This window comes from Pongo pygmaeus, chromosome X (assembly GCF_028885625.2).
Source record: "Pongo pygmaeus isolate AG05252 chromosome X, NHGRI_mPonPyg2-v2.0_pri, whole genome shotgun sequence".
Lineage (NCBI taxonomy): Eukaryota > Metazoa > Chordata > Mammalia > Primates > Hominidae > Pongo > Pongo pygmaeus.
This window is the reverse complement of record NC_072396.2, coordinates 75,245,746-75,268,156: the sequence shown is the minus strand read 5'-3', so window position 1 is coordinate 75,268,156 and position 22,411 is coordinate 75,245,746. Positions and strand designations below refer to the sequence as shown.

Below are 22,411 nucleotides of genomic sequence, written 5' to 3'. Positions count from 1 at the left end.
CTTTATAAAGTACCCAGTCTCATATATTCTATCAACACAAAATGGACTAAGACACCCTGGAACTGGGGTTCCAGGAAGGCACAGTTGAAAACGATGGGAGGAAGAGGAGCAGGGAAAATTGGGTATCAGAGCAGAGTATGAAGTAAGTGCTGACCAGAGGAGTTCATAGCCAGGGTAGTGGCCCTTAGATAACAGGAACATGAGGTCCATTGGTCCTGATTCCCAGGGATGCCATGTGAATTGGTCTCAGCAGTGGCTCCACTGGATGGTAAGCTCCATAAGGGCAGGCATGGTGTCTCCCTCAGTCACTACTCTACCCTCAGCTCCTAATGCTCCACCCAGCATGTTGTAGGAGCTCATTAGACATTTGTTGAATGGAAGCATAAAACAAGTGGATGGAGGAGCACATGATGCCTGGCCAATTGTAGGTGCCTGATAGATGCTAGTGACATTTTATTCATGGTATTTTATGGTGGACTGATTTAGCCATTTGCATATGTGACATGACATGTCCTTGGAGAGAGTTTATTAATGGGCACTAATGAGGCTTATGAAACACTGAAGTCTATTTAAAGTCTACTAGCACGTGTCCTAAGATGGTGACAATTGAAGAAAGTTATAAACCTAATAAAATGAAATGTAATTGATCTTAAGTAAGGAGTGGGTGAGGGAATTGGGATGGGCATGGTGGCTCACGCCTGTAATCTTAGCACTTTGGGAGGCTGAGGCAGGAGGATCACTTGGGCCGAGGAGTTTGACACCAGCCTGTGCAATATAGCGAGACTCCGTCTCTACAAAAAAATTTGAAAATTAGCCAGGTGTAGTGGTGCATGCCTGTGATCCCAGCTATTCAGGAGGCTGAAGAGGGAGGATTGCTTGAGCCCAGATGTTCGAGGCTGCAGTGAGCCGTGATTGTGCCACTGCATTCCAGTTTGGGTAACAGAGCAAGACCCTGTCTCAAAAAAAGAAAGGTAGGGGTGGAATCAGAATAAGGATTTGTAAGTGTTTCGCCTGCACTATTCATGGGAGAAAGACACCTGTGATGGACAAAGAACTGTGTCACCAAGATCCCCCTTCAAGGGAGGATTTACTGCCAGCTGCTGAAAGTGCTGTCAGCAAAGAGCCTTCTTCAGCTATTGGTTCCTTCAGGGATTTCCTCAGCTTGAGACAGACATCTCACCCAAGGTCAAGCCCTTCATGGCGTGGCCCAGAGCCAATGCCTTATTGAAGCGGAGATATGAAGGCCTGCCCTTTGGCCCAATGCAGGACAATGGACAGGTCATGTGAATGCCAGAGCCAGCCATTGAGTGAGCAGAAGCTTTGCGACACCTGCATTGCTACTCTTTTCTCCTCCTAATTTTTTTTTTTTTTTTTTAGATGGAGTCTTGCTGAGTCATCCAGGCTGGAGTACAGTGGTGCAATCTTGGTTCACTGCAACCTCTGCCTCCCGGGTTCAGTTCTCATGCCTCAGCCTCTCGAGTAGCTGGGACTACAGGTGCACCCCATCACACCTGGCTAATTTTTGTATTTTTAATAGAGATGGGGTTTCGCCATGTTGTCCAGGCTGGTCTTGAACTCCTGACCTCAGGTGATCTGCCCGCCTCGGCTCCCAAAATGCTGGGATTACAAGCGTGAGCCACCTTGCCCAGCTGCCTCCTGTCTAATCTTGTTTCCTTCCTTTCTCTTCCACAGATGTTGATCCCTAGGGCATTCCCTAGTAAACATCCCACACAGTAAACTCCATCTAAGCATGTGCTTCCTGGGGACTTCAACCTGTGATGACAACTTAATGTAAGGGTCAAAAACTCATATGCCTTCAGGGACCTGAGAGATAATATAAGGGAATGAAGCTGGTTGGGTTTGATGCAACAGGGAGTGGTGGGAGGTAAATTGGAGAGACTGTGCTCCATCTAAATTTTTTTTTTTTTTTGAGATGGAGTCTTGCTCTGTCACCCAGGCTAGAGTGCTGCGGCGCGAGCTCAGCTCACTGCAACCTCCACCTCCCAGGTTCAAGCAATTCTCCTCTCTCAGCCTCCCGAGTAGCTGAGACTACAGGCGCCTGCCACCACACCCAGCTAATTTTTGTATTTTTAGTAGAGATGGGGTTTCACCTTGTTGGTCAGGCTGGTCTCGAACTCCTGACCTCAGGTGATCCAACTGCCTCGGCCTTCCAAAGTGCTGGGATTACAGGCGTGAGCCACCATGCCCAGTCCCCTAAATTTTTAAAAATTGACAAACAGCACTGTGTACTCTAGATAATGTATGTGAATTCAATTCAGCCTGCAGCCCTCCTGTTTATGACCTTTGTTTGAGAGGTATATTCTCTCTTCTGTTAATTAACATACCAGGACCTGTCTTTTGTGAGTTTGGTTAGTATGAGTAAATCCTTAAAAGCTTCATCAGCTTATGATGGTGTGGCACTGCTGTGGTTTGAATGTATCCTTCAAAATTTGTGTGTTGGTCTTCGGTGGCGATGGGTGGGGGTGTGGGCATGATGGACTGGTGGCTTTATAAGAGGAAGAGAGACCTAGGATGGCATGCTCTTGCTCTCTTGCCATGTGATGTCCCCCACCCTGTTATGACTCAGTAAGAAGGCCCTCTCCAGATGCAGCAACACGTCCTTGTACTTTTCAGCCTCCAGAACTGTAAGAAATAAGTGGATTTCTTTTCTTTATTAATTACTCATTCTATGGTATTCTGTTATAGCAACAAAAAATGAACTAAGAGAGGTACAAAGGAGTTCTGAACCTGCTGGAGTGAACACCAGACCCTGAACTGCAGGGTTCTACCAAGGGACTGCTTGCCATGAGGCCCACCTCGAGCTAGCTTCCTTTTCTGACCTTCATCTCCAACTTAAACACGTGCTATTGTCTGAGGGTGGCCCTGGCTCCTCTCCCTTCCCTTGTAGGTTTTCTAGCTATTTCCAGTTCTGGTGTATCTTTTGGAAGAGCAGCCGGGTGGTATCAGGGGCCTGGGGAGACACGGATGCTGGCTACAAGAACCTCAGCCTTAGAGGCCTGGGACAGTTGGGAATAGAGAACAAAGTTCCTTTCTTCTTTTGATGAGATTTGACTCTCAAATATGGCTGTCACCATCTGCATAGTGGGACCATACCCTTCTTGAGGGATGGAAATGATCTGGACCACATTTGGTCTGGGATTTTTCCCTCCCAGCCCAGACTCACTCTGGTCTGCCTTGCTGGGTGACTTTACTGAGCTAGAGAACACAGAGGGAGTTTTTGCCCTGGAGATGGTTGCTAAGGCTGCCTCCTCCCCTCAGGCCTGGTGATGGCTGCCCACTCCCCCTTGTTGACTCCATGAACAGCTGGACTCGAATCCCTGAAATGAAGTCCCAGAACATGGGTTACCTGCCTTTAGGCCCATGGCTCAGTGGGCCAGGTTTCTGCAAGACATTCTGTGCCACATAGCTGTTTTGAGCTCTCAGGTTCGTGAGCATCAAAGCCATTGTGTGTGGGCCCCATACTCATGTGGATGGTTAAACATGCTCACAAACTGGGCTGAGTGTCTGAATAAAAGTATCATTGCTACAATAAAAACCAGAGGGTGAAACAGAAAATGATTTTAACAGAAAAAGTTTATTTTAAGAAGACACAAACAGCTCTAGCTATATAAAGAATACAGTTCAATTGCTGGTAGCAAGCCAGTAAGGAATGCCTTTTTTTTTTTTAAAGAAAGACAAGAAAAACCCTTTGTAATATCACCCCACAGAGGGCTCCCTTCCATTTTGTGTTGGAATCCTAAAAAGATTGAGATCGTGATCTCTCCTACTTTCTGCTTCTTCTTGAAATGTTAGGGACACATTCCCAGCTCTAGGAGATGTGTCTTTCCTGTACCTTCCAGTTTAGGGTATGGTCTGTAAATTCTTGTCTCCCTTATTTTTCTAAGTGCATTGTTGGCACTCAGTAAGCACTAAATGGTAAGGGCTAACTTAACAAAAGTCCACCTCCTGACTGCATACTAGGACTGGCCAATGCTCATTCCTCAGTTTGCTTTTGGCAAGTGTAGTATTTTTGCTGCTTTTGGATCCAAGGCACAAGCCTGGTTTCTCTTCCTAATTCTGGAAATCCTAAACAGAAGGCATAAAGGAACTGTTTCATGGATGCTTTTAAATAGGGAAATCCTGAAAATTACTTGCATCACTGACTTTTTAAAATTTAGATTTCAGTAAGTGGGTAGATCCCTGGGCTCAAATGACAGAAATCAAGCTAAAGATTCTAAGAAGCAATTTGCTGAGCTAGGATAAGTTGCAGCCTGAGACCTAGGTCTGAGTGGCTGAGTCCACATCAAATTAGAGTGCTAGTCCTCTGTATGTCAGCCTGTTTTGAATTGCCAATGGAAAGAAGGTCTCAAGAGGCAAGAAACGGCAGATGCTTCAGGAGCCCCCACCATCCCCTTCTTGACCAGTCCCATCAGATCTGGACCTAAACCAGAGAACTGATGAGGGTGCTGGACTGTGTGTGTGTGTGTGTGTGTGTGTGTGTGTGTGTGTGTGTGTGTGTGTGTGTGTGTGTGTGTGTGTGTGTGCGCGCGCGCGCGCACACGCGCATGTGTGGTGTGATTTGTGAATTTATTAGCCCTCACAGTCCAGGTTGAGAAACCAAACTCACACAGACACATACATATCATCCATTCTTATCCCACAACGTTTATACGAGAAAATGTGAAAATGTGAATCTGAGCTTCAGACTCCCAAGAAGTGTGGGAGGTGGAGATGGGAGCAGGATGGAGACAGACGTGAAGAAGCTTTAGAACAGAATTCATTCAGAGGTTCAAAACACAGGAGGAGGTGGTGTGCTGAATGTCTCGTGGCTGTGTTGTTGCATGGGCAATCCCAAGGAGCCCATCCCAGGGGCTGAGGGTCCAGAAGGCAGGGAAAAACTGTGGACACAGAATATCTTCTGCACCTCATTGGTTTTCTCGCTAGGGCTGAGTGCTCTGTCTAGAACAGGTCCAAATTGCATTAGGAAATGGATACATGGATATTCCAGGTTTAAAAACCAGCCTTTGGAACCTGGTGATTTCCCTAGGAAATTGTAGGCTGAACTGGAATCCTATGGCCTGGGCTGCCATACTTTCCAATGACAGCCCTAAACTCATGATACTAGTATGAGGCAGGACAGGGTGGACAAGGGTAAGGGTGGGAGTCCCCAACCACAGATTTGAGGGAGAAGTTATGGAACAAAATAAGTAAAAGAACTCAGAAATTCTCTCCTTCCAGTTTATCCCAAACCCAGGGAAGCAGAGGCACATTGGGTAACAAGGATAGGTCTGGGGAAAAAAATGAGGGTTTCTACACTGAGGTAGTCAGTAATGAGAGAGAGAGAGAGCTCATGAAGGACACCCTATTGAAGGGTAATGGTTGGCATATGCAGCCCCCCTCCACCTGCCCCTGTGCAGTCAGTCTGGTCTGACAATGCAGTAGATGGGAAGGCAATAAACCACATCAGCTACTGCACAACTCAGTTATCACATAGGGCAGCTCACAGAAATGCCTGTCTCAGAAGACAGTCTGGATCAGGGGTCAGCCTAAGGCTTTGCATAGCCCATGAGCTAAGAATAGTTTATATTGGCAGGGCGCGGTAGCTCACGCCTGTAATCCCAGCACTTTGGGAGGCCGAGGTGGGCGGATCGCAAGGTCAGGAGATCGAGAACATCCTGGCCAACATGGTGAAACTCTGTCTCCACTAAAAATACAAAAAAAAAAAAAAAAAAAAAAATTAGCTGGGCACCTGTAGTCCCAGCTACTCAGGAAGCTGAGGCAGGAGAATTGCCTGAACCCGGGAGGTGGAGGTTGTAATGAGCCGAGATTGTACCATTGCCCTCCAGCCTGGCTACAGAGAGAGACTCCGTCAAAAAAAAAAAAAAAAAAAAATAGAGTGGTTTACATTATCCAAAGGTTGCAAAACGAACGAATGAACAAACAGCAACAACAAAGAAGAATGTGCTACAGAGACCACATGTAGCCCACAAAGCCTAAAATAGTTACTGTCTTAACCTTTACAAAATTTGTCAATCTCCCATCTAGATGATGGGGGAAATCTCACCAGTCTCTGGTGAGAAGCCTTTAAGCATCCTCAAAAAGAGAAACCAGAGGAAGTCCAGGAGAAACAAGGGAACAATGGAAAATAAATGGAAATGCCAATCAATTCGACTAGTGTGGCTCTAAAAGATGCATGGCTTGCAATTCCACAGAATAGTAAGGTATGCATGTACTAAGGAAGGAGGCCCCAACTAAAGAGAGAGCCACACTAAGGAACATTAGGCAAAGAATGTTCTGGAAAAGAGACTGCATGCAGAGCTTAGTACTGATTAGGGAATTCTGTTATTGTTTGATAAGATGGAGCTGGAATTTGAGCCCAGGGATTGACAGAATATCAAGCCAGGGGAAATTTCTACAACACAACTAAATATGAGCATTTAACAGTCTGAAAATTTCTCATAAAGATTAAGAAGGGAAGGCTAAAGTAGACTCTGGGAAAGCTAATATTGGTTGGGTTGTACCCTACTTTTAAATAAACACCAAATACAAAAGTTTGCACTAAAAAAAGTAGAGACATGATGAGACAATGACAAGAGGAATCTCGGTTTTTCAAAAAGAAGTCACCAGAAGGTTCCCTTACATAGGAAGTTTACCTCTAAAAAATGATACTTGATATATAAAAAACTCATTTTTCACACAACTTTTAGCGAAAACATCCATTGTACTAAGTAGGGTGCACATATTGAATTTGGAGGGAAACTAATGTTTATAAACTGAAAATCCAATTTGTCTTTGGATTAATGAATTAAAGAACTCTTGAACATTTTCCCTTAAAGCATATATATTAGTTCATTGAAATACCTGGGAAATTCATGTGTCATAAAAGTAGAAGCCAGCTGTCGGTCTTCTATAAATTGTAGTGCTTTAAATGAAACCAGATTGGGCCCAAGGGCAGGAGACCTGGAATTGAGGCTGGGCCCCACCGCTGACTCACTGAGTGACCTTGTATATAAGTTATTTGACCTTTCTGGGCCTCAGCTTCCTCATGTGTGAAATGAGAGCAGTTGGTCCCTTTCAGCTCTAACATTCCAAGACTGCAGATAAATATAGAAATAAGATAAATACAACAATCTAGAAATAAGAAATATTCCCCAAAGTAAGCTTTGGAGTCAGTAGAAAAAAGTAGCAATGAAATATAATAAAAAGAATAAAATTTTAACCACTAGCCAAGGTAAATATATCTCATTTAAAAATGAATGAAAAGGTTTGTAATTTACAATTCATCAGAAGACCTCAGCACATACATATATTGATATTTCTTTGCCATGATACACATGGGGGAAGGAATGAGTGTGAGGTGACTTGTACAATGAGCACAATGCTGCATTTGCATGCACAACGTTTTATAAAATTGGATGTTAGAAAAAGCTCACGACCACCTAAGGAATAAATGTCTATAAAGCTTGGCATTACAAAGAGGCTGAGAGGGGTTAACTAGTTGTTCCAGTTCAGATTTTGTTTTGGAGTTCGTTGCTATCAAATTCTACTATTTAGGCAAAAATCTTAAAATCAAATATACTTCTGCCAGAGCCTTACTGGAGAACAGCCACCATGGTGAAGACAGGTATTTAAGAGCTGGCAATACCAAACAAACTTAACGCCTTTCCCTTTTTTCTATTTGTGAGTTAAAAAAAATCTGTTTTTGTTTTTTTTTTAACCCAAAGCAGGCCAGATGGGCTGGCTAAGTCTAATCAAAGATTTTGCAGATTGAGCAATTTGTTGATCCAATATGGTAAGTTCTTTTTTATTTTTTTTTCGAGCATATGCACCGGAGTCCCATAAAACATGAGACTCCTCAATCTGATAATTTCTTAAAACCAAGCAAACATATGCCTGACCAAGATAACAATATACACCTCTTGGCCAGAGACTGGTCCTTATGATGAGAGCCAGAATAATGGTAAAGGTTGGAATCAGTTGGAGAGTTGTGGCTATAGTGATTCAGAGGCTTGAAGGAGTAACATCACTGGAATGCGCACACACACACACACACACACACACACTCTCTCTCTCTCTCTCTCTGTCTCTCTCTCTCTCCAGGGATGCTGCTGTTGCTGCTCCTGGAACTGCACTTTGAGAATCATTGGCCTAGATTTTGGGCTTTACTGAACAAAAGTATAATGCCCATTTCACATTGCTCATTACTTATGCAAATTTCTTCTTGCTAACCTTATTAAAAACGCCCCAAATGTGTGTCTATAACTATTTACTATGTATTCCTCTATAAATCTGTTTCAAAGTATTCTAAAACTTTGCTTATTTCATATTATGTTTATATCATTATACTTTTTGCTGCCTTTTGACAAAGGCACTTCCTTATACCTCTTTCCCACTCTCTTGTCCTTTTAAATCCCTAATATCCTTGTCACTTGTAGCTGAAATACATGCAAAGGCTTTGAAAGGATTGGGGGCTGTGGTATAGATATAGTCTCATTTTCACACCAAGCTGGACTGATAGCCCATAACAGAGATGAAGCAGGGAAAGCAGAAGCTTGTAAACGTAAGCTTATTGGAGGTAAAGTTGTACCTCCAATAAGTTTAATAATCACTACCAATACTGGACGACTGACATTGATTGGAAATGGATTGGACAGTTTCACCTTTCACAAACAGGACATATTTTCACAGACTCTTTAATTCTTTATGTTCTTTACTCAAATGGTAAGTAGTATTAATTCCACTTATGTAAAAATGTCAATGTACAATATGAATGATCTAGGCCTTCTCAGTGGCTTTTAGTAGCCATTTCTGAGAGTCCCTTGGTAGTAACCATATTGAATAACATTGGGTATCAGGACAATTTAATTGACCATCAGCTAGTAACTCAAATGATTCCAGGCGATTAAGATATTTTCTATATTCTGGAGTTAGGCATCAGGGAATTTGGCCTTTCCATGGTGAAAAATACACTTCTACAACTAGTTGATGCCTAACATTCTGCAAGTAGAACTTCATTCCATTGGCTTAAGGCTTTTCCCTTGTTAAAATGCAACTAACCCTCAAAAGAGGTAGCATTAAGCCTTATAATCTCAAAGTAAATGAATTTATCCCTTTCCTGAGAGCACGTTTTTCTTAGAGAGGAGGAGAAGGAAGTAGGAGGCACTGAAGAGAGTTGGTGCTGGGAAGCGAGGTTTAGGAGAATGGAGCAGAAAGAGGAGAGGGAGGATCCTGGTGACAGACCTTCAACTCAGTCACTCTTTTGTTGAAAGGCTGGCCTTGGGAGCATCCCTGCTGAAATGGGTGTTAACTTGCCACCTGTAGGATATTACTTAGAAATCAACTATGTTTTCCGATATTAACACTACTAAAGATTCTTTAATGTATAGGCACACAAAGACTTATAGCAATGGAAAAATAGGTAGCAATAAAATATTTGGTGCAACAAGAGTTAGGGAGTTAACCCCCCACCCCAAATCAGAAGGACTATACTTGTTCATAGGAAGAAGATAAACTGATATTACTTTAAAGAGTGCAAATCACAGGGCTGGGACGAGGGTAAGGCACTTGCATGGCCCTGAGAGTGGGCACCTCTTTGAATTTTGCACCCTAGGTGCCTCGCTCACCTCACCCTAGTCCTGGCCCCAGCAAATCATATTAAAGCGAAAGCTCACCATTGTGTCACAGACTTGATAATGGAAGGTGGAACGAGTGAGGAACAGAGCACTGAGCGTGAACTCATCTTTTTCCTGACGTGTTCATTGATGAGGAAGAGGGCAAGTGCATGGACAGATCTGCTCAGACTGACAGGTACAGAGAGACTGCAATCGGGTCTGTGTTGTCCAGATAGTTACACTGGATGTCAGGTGCAGTGCTTGTTAGGAGAGCCTGGTAGGATCTCCTCTGTCTTTGCACGTTCAAGGTAATTTATCCAGATCAACTGGTCAGTTTGTGGTCATTAAGCTAACATTAATTGTTTTGCTTCCTGTTGTCTCATTTCCTTTATGGGTGAGTTGTTGTGCTAGGGATGCAGTTCATGGGATTTGGGGCTGAGGGATAAGTTGGGGCTGGTGGGGGAGGCCCAGTCAGGGGCTGAGGCAGGCCAAGTAGTACAGGATAAGGAGAGGAGACACCAGCAAAGCTTGCTATTGTACTAAGAATAACTACCCTCAAAAACACGTACTAACTACCCACCAAATGCAAAGCATCCTTGGTTAACAATTAACCTCCTCTCCTGGGGATGGTGACTAGATCAAAGTCAGGCTAGCAGAGCCATCTGTTGCTACTGACTGGAATGGGGAGGAAAAAAGAGGATAGGGACGACTTGAAATGGAAGCTGACCTCCTAAGGCCAACTTCATTTCACTCAAATCTCTTCTCTATTCCACCTTCAAAAATTATTATCATTATCATTTGTACTAGTAATTGTAGTAGTGATGGGTTCTCTGTAAGCCTTTCTGAGGGGGCTTTCAGCCTCTCTTCTCCAGTCTCAGCAGTGTAGGTGCAGAAGGCAGTAAACATTGTGGTAAGTGCCTGGGTGGGAGAGAGAGTGGAGTTATGATAATCAAAGGTAGGAGAGAGGTTGAGTGTTAGGAGTGGGGAAGATGCTTGGTGTTCTGTTAATTAGTGATTAGTAGAAATTTTACGGTTTGGTTGTTTATTTGGGACTACGTCTACCTGTTGCAAAATATTAAATGAGGCCAGGTGCGGTGGCTTACCCCTTTAATCCCAGCACTTTGGGAGGCCAAGGCGAGAGGATTGCTTGAGCCCAGGAGTTCAAAACCAGCGTGGGCAACATAGCAAAACCCCCATCTTTACAAAAAATTAATTTAAAAAATTAAGTGAATACTTCCAGTCTTAAATGTTCTCTCTGACCATATGATTTCTGCCCCAAATCCTCTTGTGCTAATGGGAACACCACTGCGTGGGCCACAGTGATGATGTAGAAGATATTCTAAAAATTCCAGGCATATAGAGTATTGTAGAGGAAAACAAGACTAAAGGTAATTGACAAACATCAAGGTGTCTGAGAATTCAGCTTCAGAATCTTTTGGGAAAACCTCCAGAGGTAGCAAGGTGAGGGGAGAGGCAAAACCCATTAGAAGTAGTAAACAAGAAACTTCCAGAAAAGTCAACAGAAGTAACAAGGCCTATACTATGTGAGTCCCATACTCAGCTTTAACGTTCAACTAGTCATAATGGTTCCCAAGGAGCAGACCCTGGTGTCCTTTCATTTTTGCTAAGCAAAAGCACAAATACTCCTTCATTTACTACAGAGGAAAATGTCTGTTTTTTGGAATTCTAAGTCTGGAGCAGACAAATGTGGCATTCATATATAAACTGAGGCCAGGGATGAATTGATTTTATTTCCGGCAAAATCCCTGAAATTTGGAATTTGGTTAAGACCGTCACACCAAGTAGTTCTAGTACTTTCAAAAGCAACTGCGCCTAGCTGTTTATTATTTTAAGTGTTGAAGTGCTGGTTGCAAGGGAGTTGGTGGGCCTGGCCTGTTTCCAGAAGTCTCAGATTCAGAACTATAACAACAAAGGGCCTAGGCCTAGGGCTTCTCTTGTGAGAGGCCCAAGTTTTCTCAGTACTTAGTGTGGTTTTTCAGCTGCTCTGTCCAGCTGGAGTGTGGGCAGTTGAGCTAAAAGGTGGCTTCTCATTGGGCAATACGACCTATCAAAGTTGAGATCTGCTTGTCTCTGGAACCTTACTGCATCCTCCAGGAGGTTGACCATTGAATCTATTGAGTGAGGGGTGAAGTAGGAAGGGGGTGGGGAACTCTCTTTGTGAAGCAGGCTACAATTTCATTCAACTATTCTTTTTGCCTCTTGAAGACAGTAGACAATTAACTTTCCATCATTGGTCAGCAGGTTTTCTTTGCTCAGTGCTTTGTCTTCCTCCCCAACCTCCCAGAAATCAGGCATACAAAAATCAAATGAATCACTGCTCTTGCTCTGCTTAGAAAATTGAGCTGACAAGAATAGTCAATTCTTATAGGCTTCGTCGGGGGTGGGGGCAGGGAGGGGTTGCAATGATTATTCTGAAGCTCTTTCAGTATGCCATTTACCCAGGTTCTTATGCTCTCCCACAGCAAGGTTAATTGAAAGCTGGTCAAACACAGAACCTAAATAGCAAAAAGTAGCCCTTTTGTGTGTGTGTGTGTGTGTGTGTGTGTGTGTGCGCGTGCGTGCATTATGGGCCATAGCAACTGGCAAGACTGCCTTTTAGATTTTTGATAGATCCTTTTAGTTTGTATGTTCTTGGTTTTTGGAACAGAGTCGGACTTCCTTTAAACAAAACCAAACCAACCACAAACCACGATCTGAATTGACTGGTGGGGGGCAAGACGCACTTACTTTCCATTATCCTTGAGCCTTTGATGACGCTGTTCCTTCAGTTAATTACTTCCTGTAATGAATTTTATATGCAAATGAAATGAGAGTTCTTAGAATGCAGCATGAGCTGGGCGCAGATCCTGGCTATCGCTGTTGACAGACACATGGAGGATCTCAACGTGCACTTGTGAGTTACCTCGGCTAGATCTGAGTGAACAAATGGCTGTCTTGTTTGTTGGTCAAGCTTGGTTCATTTAAAGCAACCCAGTCCTGGTCTTTTCTAGCTAATGGGGGTGGGTGGGGGGGGCGTCTATATGTTTATTGAAACTTATCACCCTGATCTCCATGTAGACAATCAAACTGAAAAAGGCATTAAGTTTCAGGATGGAGTCACAGTCATATTTTGCACCACAAAAGCCATCCAATCAACCCCATGCCGAAATAAGTGCACCCTGCAAACCTCTTGTGAGCGCAGGGGAAAGCTAAACTGTGGTTGAGGAGGCATCAGAGTCTTTCTGTGTTTGCACACAGGGCCATCAGAGCCTCCCTAGGAAAGTGAATAATAAGCAATGGCACCCTATGTCCCCCAAGTTTGGCAGCCTCCAATCTGCTCTCACACTGCACTCCTCAGTGACAGGAGCCAGGGATGGAGCAGCCAGGTCACTGAATTGAAAAAGTGGCACATGTGCCCTGACATCTGAAAATTTCTTCTTAGTTAGTGCACACCACTGGGGGAAAATAAGAAGAAACTTGGTAGTCAGTCATGACAAGCTTATAAGTATGAAAACATAAAAATGTCTGAAGATGATTAAGTGCCAGATGATTTTAGCTCTAGATGAAGTAGCCTCTCTCCTGCTGTCCAGAGTGTGAGTTAATGTAAAAGAAATGTAGGCTCTGTTGTTTCCATGGTTCTGTTTAAAGACCCTTTCTCTTCCCCCTTCTCTACTCAAGTTTAGTAAGTAAACCCTGCTTGTTGAGCCCAGGGCTTAGGTACTGGGGTTATCGGTGGTTTCATAGTCTTTTGAAAATTGTGCAATAATTCTCCGAGCCAGTGGGTTAGTGGTCTTCAGCAGTTCAGCTGCTGAGGGACGAGACCTTGGAGTTGCCTTACTTCCCTTCTTCTGTAGCAAGGCCTTGAAATCGTCATTTCTGCCAGCATCTAGGTTGGCACTGCTGCCTGACCCTGCAGTGGCGGTGGACTCACTGATTGGAGACTCAGCTGTGTTCTTTATTGGTGAGTGGGAACTCGTTCTGCCGCCCACAAAGGCCTCACCAGGTTCCTTCCAGCCGAGCAGCTTCCTTTTGGACCTAGATAAGAGAAAGTTTGATTTGAGTGAGTTAATGCAGCAGACATTTACCAGTGCTTCACAGACCCCCATGCCTGTGACACAATCCAGGCGGCAGCCCTGCAAGCGGCCGTATTGACCTGCTTTCTCTCTCTCTCACCTCTAAATCCTCAGAGTCTGTTGTTGGGCCCTCCCGTCCCCACATTCCTTTCAATGCTCCCAGCTGGAGTCACTTGCCCTGTGCCTGTAGCCTCAGTCCTGCCCAGGTTCTGGGACCAAGGACGAATTTCAGGAGACAAGGCTAGTAGCTCAGTGACTCTGAATCAGGACAGCCTGGGGACCGATCCTGTTTTGGACTGGTGGTCTAGCTCCAATAATAGACTCTTTCCAGTTTTCTTGTCACTGAACCCCTGCCTTGTAACCCTGTCCAATAACTGGTCCCCATCTGGTTCCTCTTTTCCTAAGTTCCTGTTTAGATATGCTGCCTGGTGCCCCACTTCACCTCTTGATGGGATTTTTTTGGTACAAGGAATTCTGTGAAGGGTTAAATGTCTCTGACTATAGACAGAGCTAAGAGAGAGCAGATGGAGCCACAATAGGCCAAGTGGTTGCTAGGAGACGAGGGGCCTCTCACTCGGCACCTGCTCCTCCTCTCCCCTCCCTTCCTCCACTTTACCCAACAATGTCAGTGAATTTGAGATGCGAGGCCCTGGACTGCGCTCACATATGTGGGTATCTGAACTTAGCCTCCAGGTGCAATTCTAATGGCTGCTTAAAGGTAGCAGTTTTTCTTATTTTTATTTTTTTTCTTTTTCTTTTACAATTAGGATTTCAATGTGGAATAGCAGGTTTTCTTTAAGTACAAAAAGGGAAGGCAATTGCAATTAGAATTAAGGAAATTGGTGCAGACCTGTGTATCACAGTAAATAAATCTTCAGTTGTGCGTGAAGCCACAAACACGTCATCATCATCCTCCACAATCCATTCGGCTGTTTTATCACTGATTAAACTTTTTTCTTCGGTGCCTGGTTCCACAGAACTCCCTAGACATAAAAAACCAAAAGGAATGACTTTGACCACAATAGATAGGACAAAGCACATTCTCATATGTTATTTCATTTGATGGTCAAAGCAACTCTGTGAGGGCAGCAGGGTGGAGATTTTTAATATCTCCATTTTGCAGAGGAGGAACATGAAGTTCAGAAGCTTAATGATTTGCCCAAGGTGGAGTGAGTGGTGAAGATCAGCATGGGTCCCTATTCTCTCATGTCTTTGTCATTATAACAGGTGGCCCGAGCATTCTCTTGTTTTAAACGCTGTATATCATTTCTCTAAATGAAGGAGCTGGGAGTGATCTAAACTAGTGACTCCCACCCAGTAGGTGAGAGTGGAACCTATTTGAATCTCAGAGAGGAGCCTGTGGAGTCTGAGGAAGTGTTTTCTACAACTACCTGGGGCTTTGATTTATTTACTTGACTTAGTCATGATTGACTCATATTGAAAGTCCAAATTTGCATATAGAAGACCATGAGATTTCGATTTTTGGTGTTAAGGGTTCAGAAAAGAATGAGAAACATGGATGAACCCTGACAACATTAAGCTTAGTGGAATAAGCCAGTCACAAAAAGACAAATACTGTATGATTCCACTTATATGAGGTGTCTAGAGTCAAATTCATAGAGCCAGAAAGTAGAATGGTGGTTGGAGGGAAGAATCTGGGGGGAGGAAGAAAGAGGAGTTATTGTTTACTGGGTACAGAGTTTCAGTTTTGCAAGATGAAAGGAGTTCGGGAGATTGGTTGCTTAACAATGTGAATGTGCTTAACACGAATGAACTGCACACTTAAAAATGGTCAAGATGGTAAATGTTATGGGTACTTTACCACAATTAAAACAAAAAGAGACAGAAAAAGAAAGGATGAGAAGCATTATGTATTATGTTTATGGTTCCAGGAAGAGCCAAAGAACTCAAACCACCCAAGAAAGTGAGCTCCCTTTCCTCCGGAAGGCACAAAAAGAGGCTGCTGGTGGCAACATATTCCATTGTTTCAGATGGCTCCAAGCCTGCCATGGCACTTGAACTCAGTCTGGTGGGGTATTGAGTCCCATGTAGGGAACTAAATTCAGTACAGCCAATGAAAAGTACTGTACAGTGAGGTGGAGTAGTTCCCATGACAGGACGCATGCTTGGCTAGGGACGTGGGATGCTGAAGTCCTAGGGTGCTAGAACCTAGTTTGATTTCATTATCTCAGCACTAGAGACTTAGGGGGAGAGTGGCCTAAACTGGGCCTTGGAGATCTGCCTCGGGCTAGTCTTGATCTCAAGGGCAGTAAGGCCAGCCCGTGGTTCCTATTTAGAGTAATTCAAACCCTCAAGGGGTGCCCGCTACTGACTTGGGATCAGGATAATTATTCTGGGGCATCTGCTTCCATCTCTGGCACTCCATTCTCACCCTCATGTCTCCTGTGACTGAAGGAAAAAGCCAGCAGACAGTTTACTAACCCAGAGGGCTTGCCTCCCTTTCACTGTCAGCCTGAGGAGTTGAAGTCACCCTTTGACCAAGTGATTGCAGGTCATCGCCGGTGGGGGGACACTTGGTGTCTTCCTCCAGGGTGATGATGGGGCTGAGAGGCAGCCTTGGTTCTGCCACATAGGCCTCCGTTTGAGCTGTGGGAGAAGTGAGAGGCAGGTACAGCACGCTGGGTTTTTTTGGTACGGGAGGTGGAATCTTGCCTTTCTTTTTCTCAGCTTCTTCCTGGCTCTGGAGGCTAATTCTTTCAGGCAGAACCCTCACCTTGGGGCCCTCATCCTCTGCACTTCCCTGGGGATGCTGCTGTGTTCCTGAGAAGAAAGCATCAGAGGAACTGGCAAAAGGCGTGAAAACAAGAGATGAGGGTGCTGTTGACTCCCCTGGGCTTCTGCCATCTGGGAAGCTGGAGGGCTTTGGTTTCCGCACTACTGTGTAGCTGTCTTGAGGGAGTGGTCTCGCATGTTGAATTGAGCTCCTGGGGGGCATAGCCAAGGTTGGTGAAGTTAGTGCATACTCCTCAGGAACAGATGGTGGCTTGTGGACCAAGCTTGGAGGCCTCCGGGCCACTGGAGGCTTCTCAGCTACGGGAGGTTTTGTCTTTCTCTCTGGCAAGGTGAAGACTTCTTCTGCTCTGGGTTCCTCGGCATAGTCAGGGCTCTCAATGTCATCTTCCGGCTCAGACTTGCTGACCGACCTCAGGCGAACAGAACGTAGGTCGGACTGAGTAACCATAGGCATGATTGGCTGGTTGGGATTAGTCTTCTGGGCCAGCTTGACACCAAAATTTGTCTCTGAGTGGTGCCGACTCACCTTGGTTTTGCTTCGGATGGAGATACTCATCCCAGACAGATCCAGGTTGGGTGAAGAGGTCAGTGGTAGGTCAAATGATAGCCGTGACTTGGGAAATTTCTCCATTGGTGACGTCGGGGGTAGTGATGACTTCCTCTCAGGTACCACTGGACGTACCCGGCCACTGCTGCTTGGAGGGGGTAAGTGGCCCAGGGTCAGGGACATGGAAACAGTGGGTGTTGGTGTTTCCGACTGGCTGGAGTAGCCACTGGAGGGTGACATCAGTCCAGGGGGCCTTCCCGGGGATGATATCTCCCTGGCCTCCACTTCAATGGAGAGTTGGGAAGGTGTAGTGGCTCTGGAGGTGGAAGGTGAGGCAAGAGACTCTGAGCTGCCCTGAACTTGGGTGCACTCAATGACTGTGGTGCCAGTGGCAGTGCTGGAGCTGGACAGGGATTGGTAGGTGTCACCAGACTTCCAGTCAGTAAGATACCAGTGGTGGGATAATTGTGTACCTTCTGGATCTTTGTGGTTTGGAACAGCTGGGTGACCCTGAGCATCTGGGTGGGACGAGTGATGTCCTTGATGTTCCAAGGAGAGGCAAAGGCTCTTGGGCCTCTGGTCCTTGGGTAGTGCTGACCCACCTTCAGGCAAGAGGCCTGGCTCATCTTTGACCAGTGAGACACTGCGTGTGGGTGGGGAAGGCTTCTTTTTGGCCTTCCTAAGTGAGATACTCTTGGACCTCTGCCTTCTGTGCTGGGCCTCTTGCTGGGCACTAAGGGAGGCGATGTTGTCAGCACTGTTACTGCCTTCAGAGCTCGTACTGGCAAAAGGCAGGGCACAGGCCTCATTGGCCTTCTGCTCCTCATCATAGTCCACATCTGTGGTGCCTGAGTCTGTGGGCACAGACAGTGACCGCTCCCGGAATCTGGTGGCCCCACCAGGGCCTGTCTCCAGCCTCGAGGTCCCACTGGTCAGAAGGCCAATCTTGGAGAGTCTTTCGGGCATGTGCCTTTGCTGAATAAGGCGCTCAGGGTAGCCAGCTGATCCACTGCATCCTGCTGGGTTATCACGAGCGACAAGGAGGGTAGCAGCCTCCTTAGGAACCAGAGGTGGGACTTTGTTTAGAGAGACCCAAGAATTCCCACAGGAAGGATTCTTCCCATTTTCATTGACTTGATTGCTCTGGCTGGTGGCACTTGGAGTCATGTAGGTAAAAGCATCTCCCTTCCAGGAAGTGGAGAAGGTTGATTCTGTAGGTCCATTGCAAGAACTGGGGACACTGTATACCATTCCCATGCTCTCCATGCCAGGAGGGTTTGGGCCACTCCGTGCCTGGTGAGGTTCGTCCGGCTCACTGGAAGGAGTTCTCAGTACTGGCGAGGTGAGACCTGGGAACCGAGCATCCTGACCAACTGCAACTCTTCCATGAACCCCTTCTGGAACTGAGTGACTGGGCCTGATGTCGGAGGTGGTAGAGTGGGCCACACTGCCTGCTGGGCTGTTGCTGTGACCTGGAGGAAATAAACACAGGACATGAGTGCTACAGCAAGGTGTCTCCCACCAGCTGTTTTGAGACACGAGCACCAACTTTTTGCCAAGAAGCATTTGCCAACAGCTTGGTCAGAATTCCTTGGTTCTTCCCTTCCATGGATGAGGATGCTGGGGAAATTGGGTCCTTGCCCATCACTCCACAGTGAGACACACGGTGCCCTTGAATGGTCCAGATGGCTGCCAAATACTTTCCGGCTTTGATTATTCCTCTTAGAGCTGAAGTGTCACGTGGGATTACCTTGCATTTTCCCCATACTTTCACCCCAGGCTCATGAAACCATCACAGACCTCAGCATTCATCCATCTAGAGATGAGAGTAGAGGCTTCTGAACTAAGGACAGCGTGGTGTGATGTTTGGCTCCAGCAGTGACTCTGGAGTATGCCCAAGCTGCAAAGCTAAGAGTCTGGTTGCATTGTTCGCACCCGTCACCTTTACGCTTTGCAACATAAGAGGCTGAGGATAATCTACAGATGTGAGGAAACCTTTTGGATGTTCCAAATCCCCAAAGGTTTTCTCATACACACAAACAATTAATACTGTCATGTCATTATTATTATTATAGCTACTACTGCTATGAGAATTTGTAACAATAGCCACCATTTATTGGACACTGACTATGTACCAGGCACATGGTAGGCAAGTTACATACAATAACGCTAATCTTCATGCTAATTCCACCGTGTCAATATCATTATCCCCACTTTATAGATGAAGAAGCTGAGGCTCAGAGAGGTTATGTCACTTGGCCAAGGTCTCCCGGTTAGTAAGCGGAAAGACCAGGGCTCTTATCCTCTGCTATCTCCCCGGTCTGTGCTGCTGGCCAGCATTCACTTAATGGTAGTAATGGTTCTGTTAAGATGATGGTGAGGATCCCTCTCTCCTCATCTATTTGCCTAAATTTGGCATATCTGGTTGTATTACATTTATAATGGGAAACAATAATGTAATGGATTCATTAGCCCGGGAGACCTACTCTCCATATTCAGTTGCCACCCTTGATGAGAGGCCCTTAGCTATTCTTAATTACCATATTGGCTTTTTCAGGACATCCGGAGGCCCCCTCCTCCACCCAATTATTCCTGTTCCCCATCACCACAGTACCACCTGGGTGGCAGGATTGGCGGGAGTGGGTAAGGGGAAGGGACTGGGGAATCAGCTGTGGTGGGGTCACCTTGGTCTCGCTGGGAAAAGTTAGAGAATCCAATAATGGTCCGCCTCCGCCTCAGGGTGGACTTGGGGTTCACGGCTGTCTCTGTGTTAAACAACGAGTGTCGCAAACTTGCATGTTTATCAAACTGCTGCCCTGTAGCCAAAATAAAGACACTTGGGTGCATCCTGGTTTCTGTTTAAAGCACAGTGGAAATTGGCCTGACAGAAGAGAATGATGGCAGTCGTGATGAGCATGAATAGCATCCAAGGCAGGTGGCACTTCTTCCTCATCCTTCCCAACTTGGCCCTGGGCATGCATGCTGGGTTTCCCAGGCTGCACCCAGGTTGCCTGTAAGTCTTAGGTGGCCTGGGGCAGTGGTTTTCAACCCTGGGCGACATATTAAAATCAACTGGGCAGCTTTTGAAACTGCAACACCTGGACCTTACCCCAGAACACTGAAATCTCTGGGAGTAGGGCTCACGTAGAAGCATTTTAAAAGTCTTCAAGTGATTATTCAGAGGTACAGCCAGGGGTGAGAACCACTGGTGTAGAGCAGCGGGCTGGGACTAGATGCTGCCTGACTGTGATCTTTTCTCAGAGAAGGCCTTTATATGGGCCAGGTGAGGCCAGTGTCTCCAAGAGGCTGCCCTACTGCCCTCCACCATCCAGGAAGATGCCTGATAGTCTGTCCTACAGTCACCTGGTCACATTTTACCAAAGCTGGCCCACAGCATGGTGATTGAGCTCCATTTCTTTCTCTTTCTCTCTCTCTCTTTTTTTCCTGGCACTGGCTTTTCAATTTAGGAAAATTATTGACACAGATTTTAATTATCACTTCATCTGAGTTACATGGTACTTTCAAAATACCTGTTAATTCAGTTTGTTTACTGACTTGATAATGTTTTCAAATTCAACACAATTAAAATGGAAGATTTCCTCAATAATATGCCTTACTTAATATTATTAAAAAATTTTTTTAGAGCTGTATTTCTCTTAAAGTGCTAGGTCAGTCTTTGGGTGCTGGGAAATGGCTGGGTCAGAGTCAAGGCAAGGCAGGGTGGTGGGGCGAGGTCTGTGATTACCCCTCCCTTTCTCTCATTCAGCAGCTGGCTAGCCAGACCCTCCCCCGCCAGCCAAACAGCTGCACACGTTCACAGACACCTCAGCAAATGGCTCTGTGGGCAATGCTCAGGGACAGCCTCATTGAGAGGAAGACAGACATTTATTTATTTATTTAGAGACAAAGTCTCACTGTCACCCAGGCTGGAGTGCAGTGGCGCGATCTCGGCTCACTGCAACCTCTGACTCCTGGGGTCAAGCAATCCTCACATCTCAGCCTCCTGAGTAGCTGGGGCCACAGGTGTGCGCCACCACACCTGGCTATTTTTTTGTATTTTTGGTAGAGATGGGGTTTTACCATGTTGCCCAGGCTGGTCTTGAATTCCTGAGCTCAAAGGATCCACCCACCTCAGCCTCCCAAAGTGCTGGAATTACAGGCGTGAGCCACTATGCCTGGCCAAGATAGACATTTAGACACAAAATGTTCAACATCACTTCTGGAGCCTTTCCTCATCAGCCCTCACTCCTTTTGGTATATTTCCCTAGGCTGTGGGCTGTATTTCCTGCCTCTGATTTTCTGAAATGATGCCAGTGACAGTGGAGGACCCCATATCCAGGGAGCATTGCCACGTGTGGCAAGAGCTGTCCTCATCATCTTCATCAGCATTTCCCAGCAGAGCACAGGCTGGCGCTGGCTCACAGGACCCCTCTGATCCCTTTAGGTTACTGAGATCATGGTTTCATCATGTCGCTGGCCCTAGCTCCTTGTCAGATGACTGGCCCTCCTTCTCTTCCCCTTAGAGCTCATGGAGTGTAGATCATGGATTAATAGTGAGCATGGTATAGTGTGCCACATTCCCCCAGAGCCACAGCCAGCTGGGCTACATATAATACAGCATGTTCCCTACTCTCAAAGTTGTACTGGGTCCCCTTTTGGTCTTTTTTGGCCTTAGGACCTTTCTACCACTTCTTTTCTTGAAAACTTGCCAAACAAGTTGAGGAGGCCCACCTTGCTAGAAGACTAGTGTCCAGTGAAAGTGCTACCAGGCCTTTGGTTACCACCAGCACTCCAAACCCTTGTTACCACCAGCACTCCAAACCCCACTCTCCCGCTCCGACTCTTATCAGTGTACTCCAAACCCAGCTCTGGGCACAAGAAGTTGTCTTGCCCTGACCCAAACAGAACTCACAAACTTTAAGTTTCCGTAAGTGCTCTGAAGAGCACAGAAGTTCATAAGGCTTTGGAGCTTTCTGTTAAGAAAATTTTGTTTGCTATCAAATGGTCTCAGTTAGGGTGGCAGTGCCAGGAGGGGGTGAAGAAAGAGCAGCCAGCGCCCCCTCTTCTGCGTGCCTCCGTTCCCTGGCAAGAGCCATGACCGTGACAGCACAAGGTGAGCCGGTAGCAAAGAAAGTCTCACTTCCCTCCCCCAACACCCAGTGCATCAAAGAGGATGGTCTGTAGAGGCATGAAGGGAAGAAGACAGAGGCAGTGCTAAGCAACTCTACCAGAGATGTTGATGGGCACAATGTCAGACTGCGTGGAGCAAGGCTGAGGCCACTGCTTCTCCTCTAGGATGGGCAGAGGGAAGAGGCTATTCCAGGCAGTTTGCTTGTCGGCTGTGGTAGACAGGCTCAGGGAGGCCTCGTGGGCCCTCACACCCTGGGTGGTAGTCTCATCCTCGCTCAGCTGCCGTTTTGTAGGCT

The 22,411-nt window shown here is 45.9% G+C and overlaps 1 protein-coding gene across 3 annotated transcripts in view; it reads right to left on the bottom strand.

The window, feature by feature from the left end:
- Window positions 1-3,576: 3,576 nt before the first annotated feature.
- NHSL2 (NHS like 2) overlaps window positions 3,577-22,411 on the bottom strand; it is a 242,756-nt gene continuing 223,921 nt past the window's right edge. For 2 of the 3 annotated variants that reach the window (XM_054470819.2, XM_063660748.1), the window contains exons 2-4: window positions 16,127-18,457; window positions 14,535-14,667; window positions 3,577-13,646 (exon numbers count right to left, since the gene is read on the bottom strand). In XM_054470819.2, the coding sequence (XP_054326794.1) occupies window positions 13,325-13,646; window positions 14,535-14,667; window positions 16,127-18,457 (2,786 nt within the window). In that variant the 3' untranslated portion in view covers window positions 3,577-13,324. Of the gene's footprint in view, window positions 13,647-14,534; window positions 14,668-16,121; window positions 18,458-19,669; window positions 19,802-22,213; window positions 22,410-22,411 lie in introns of those variants that run through there. The other variant, XM_063660747.1, reaches the window with a different exon arrangement.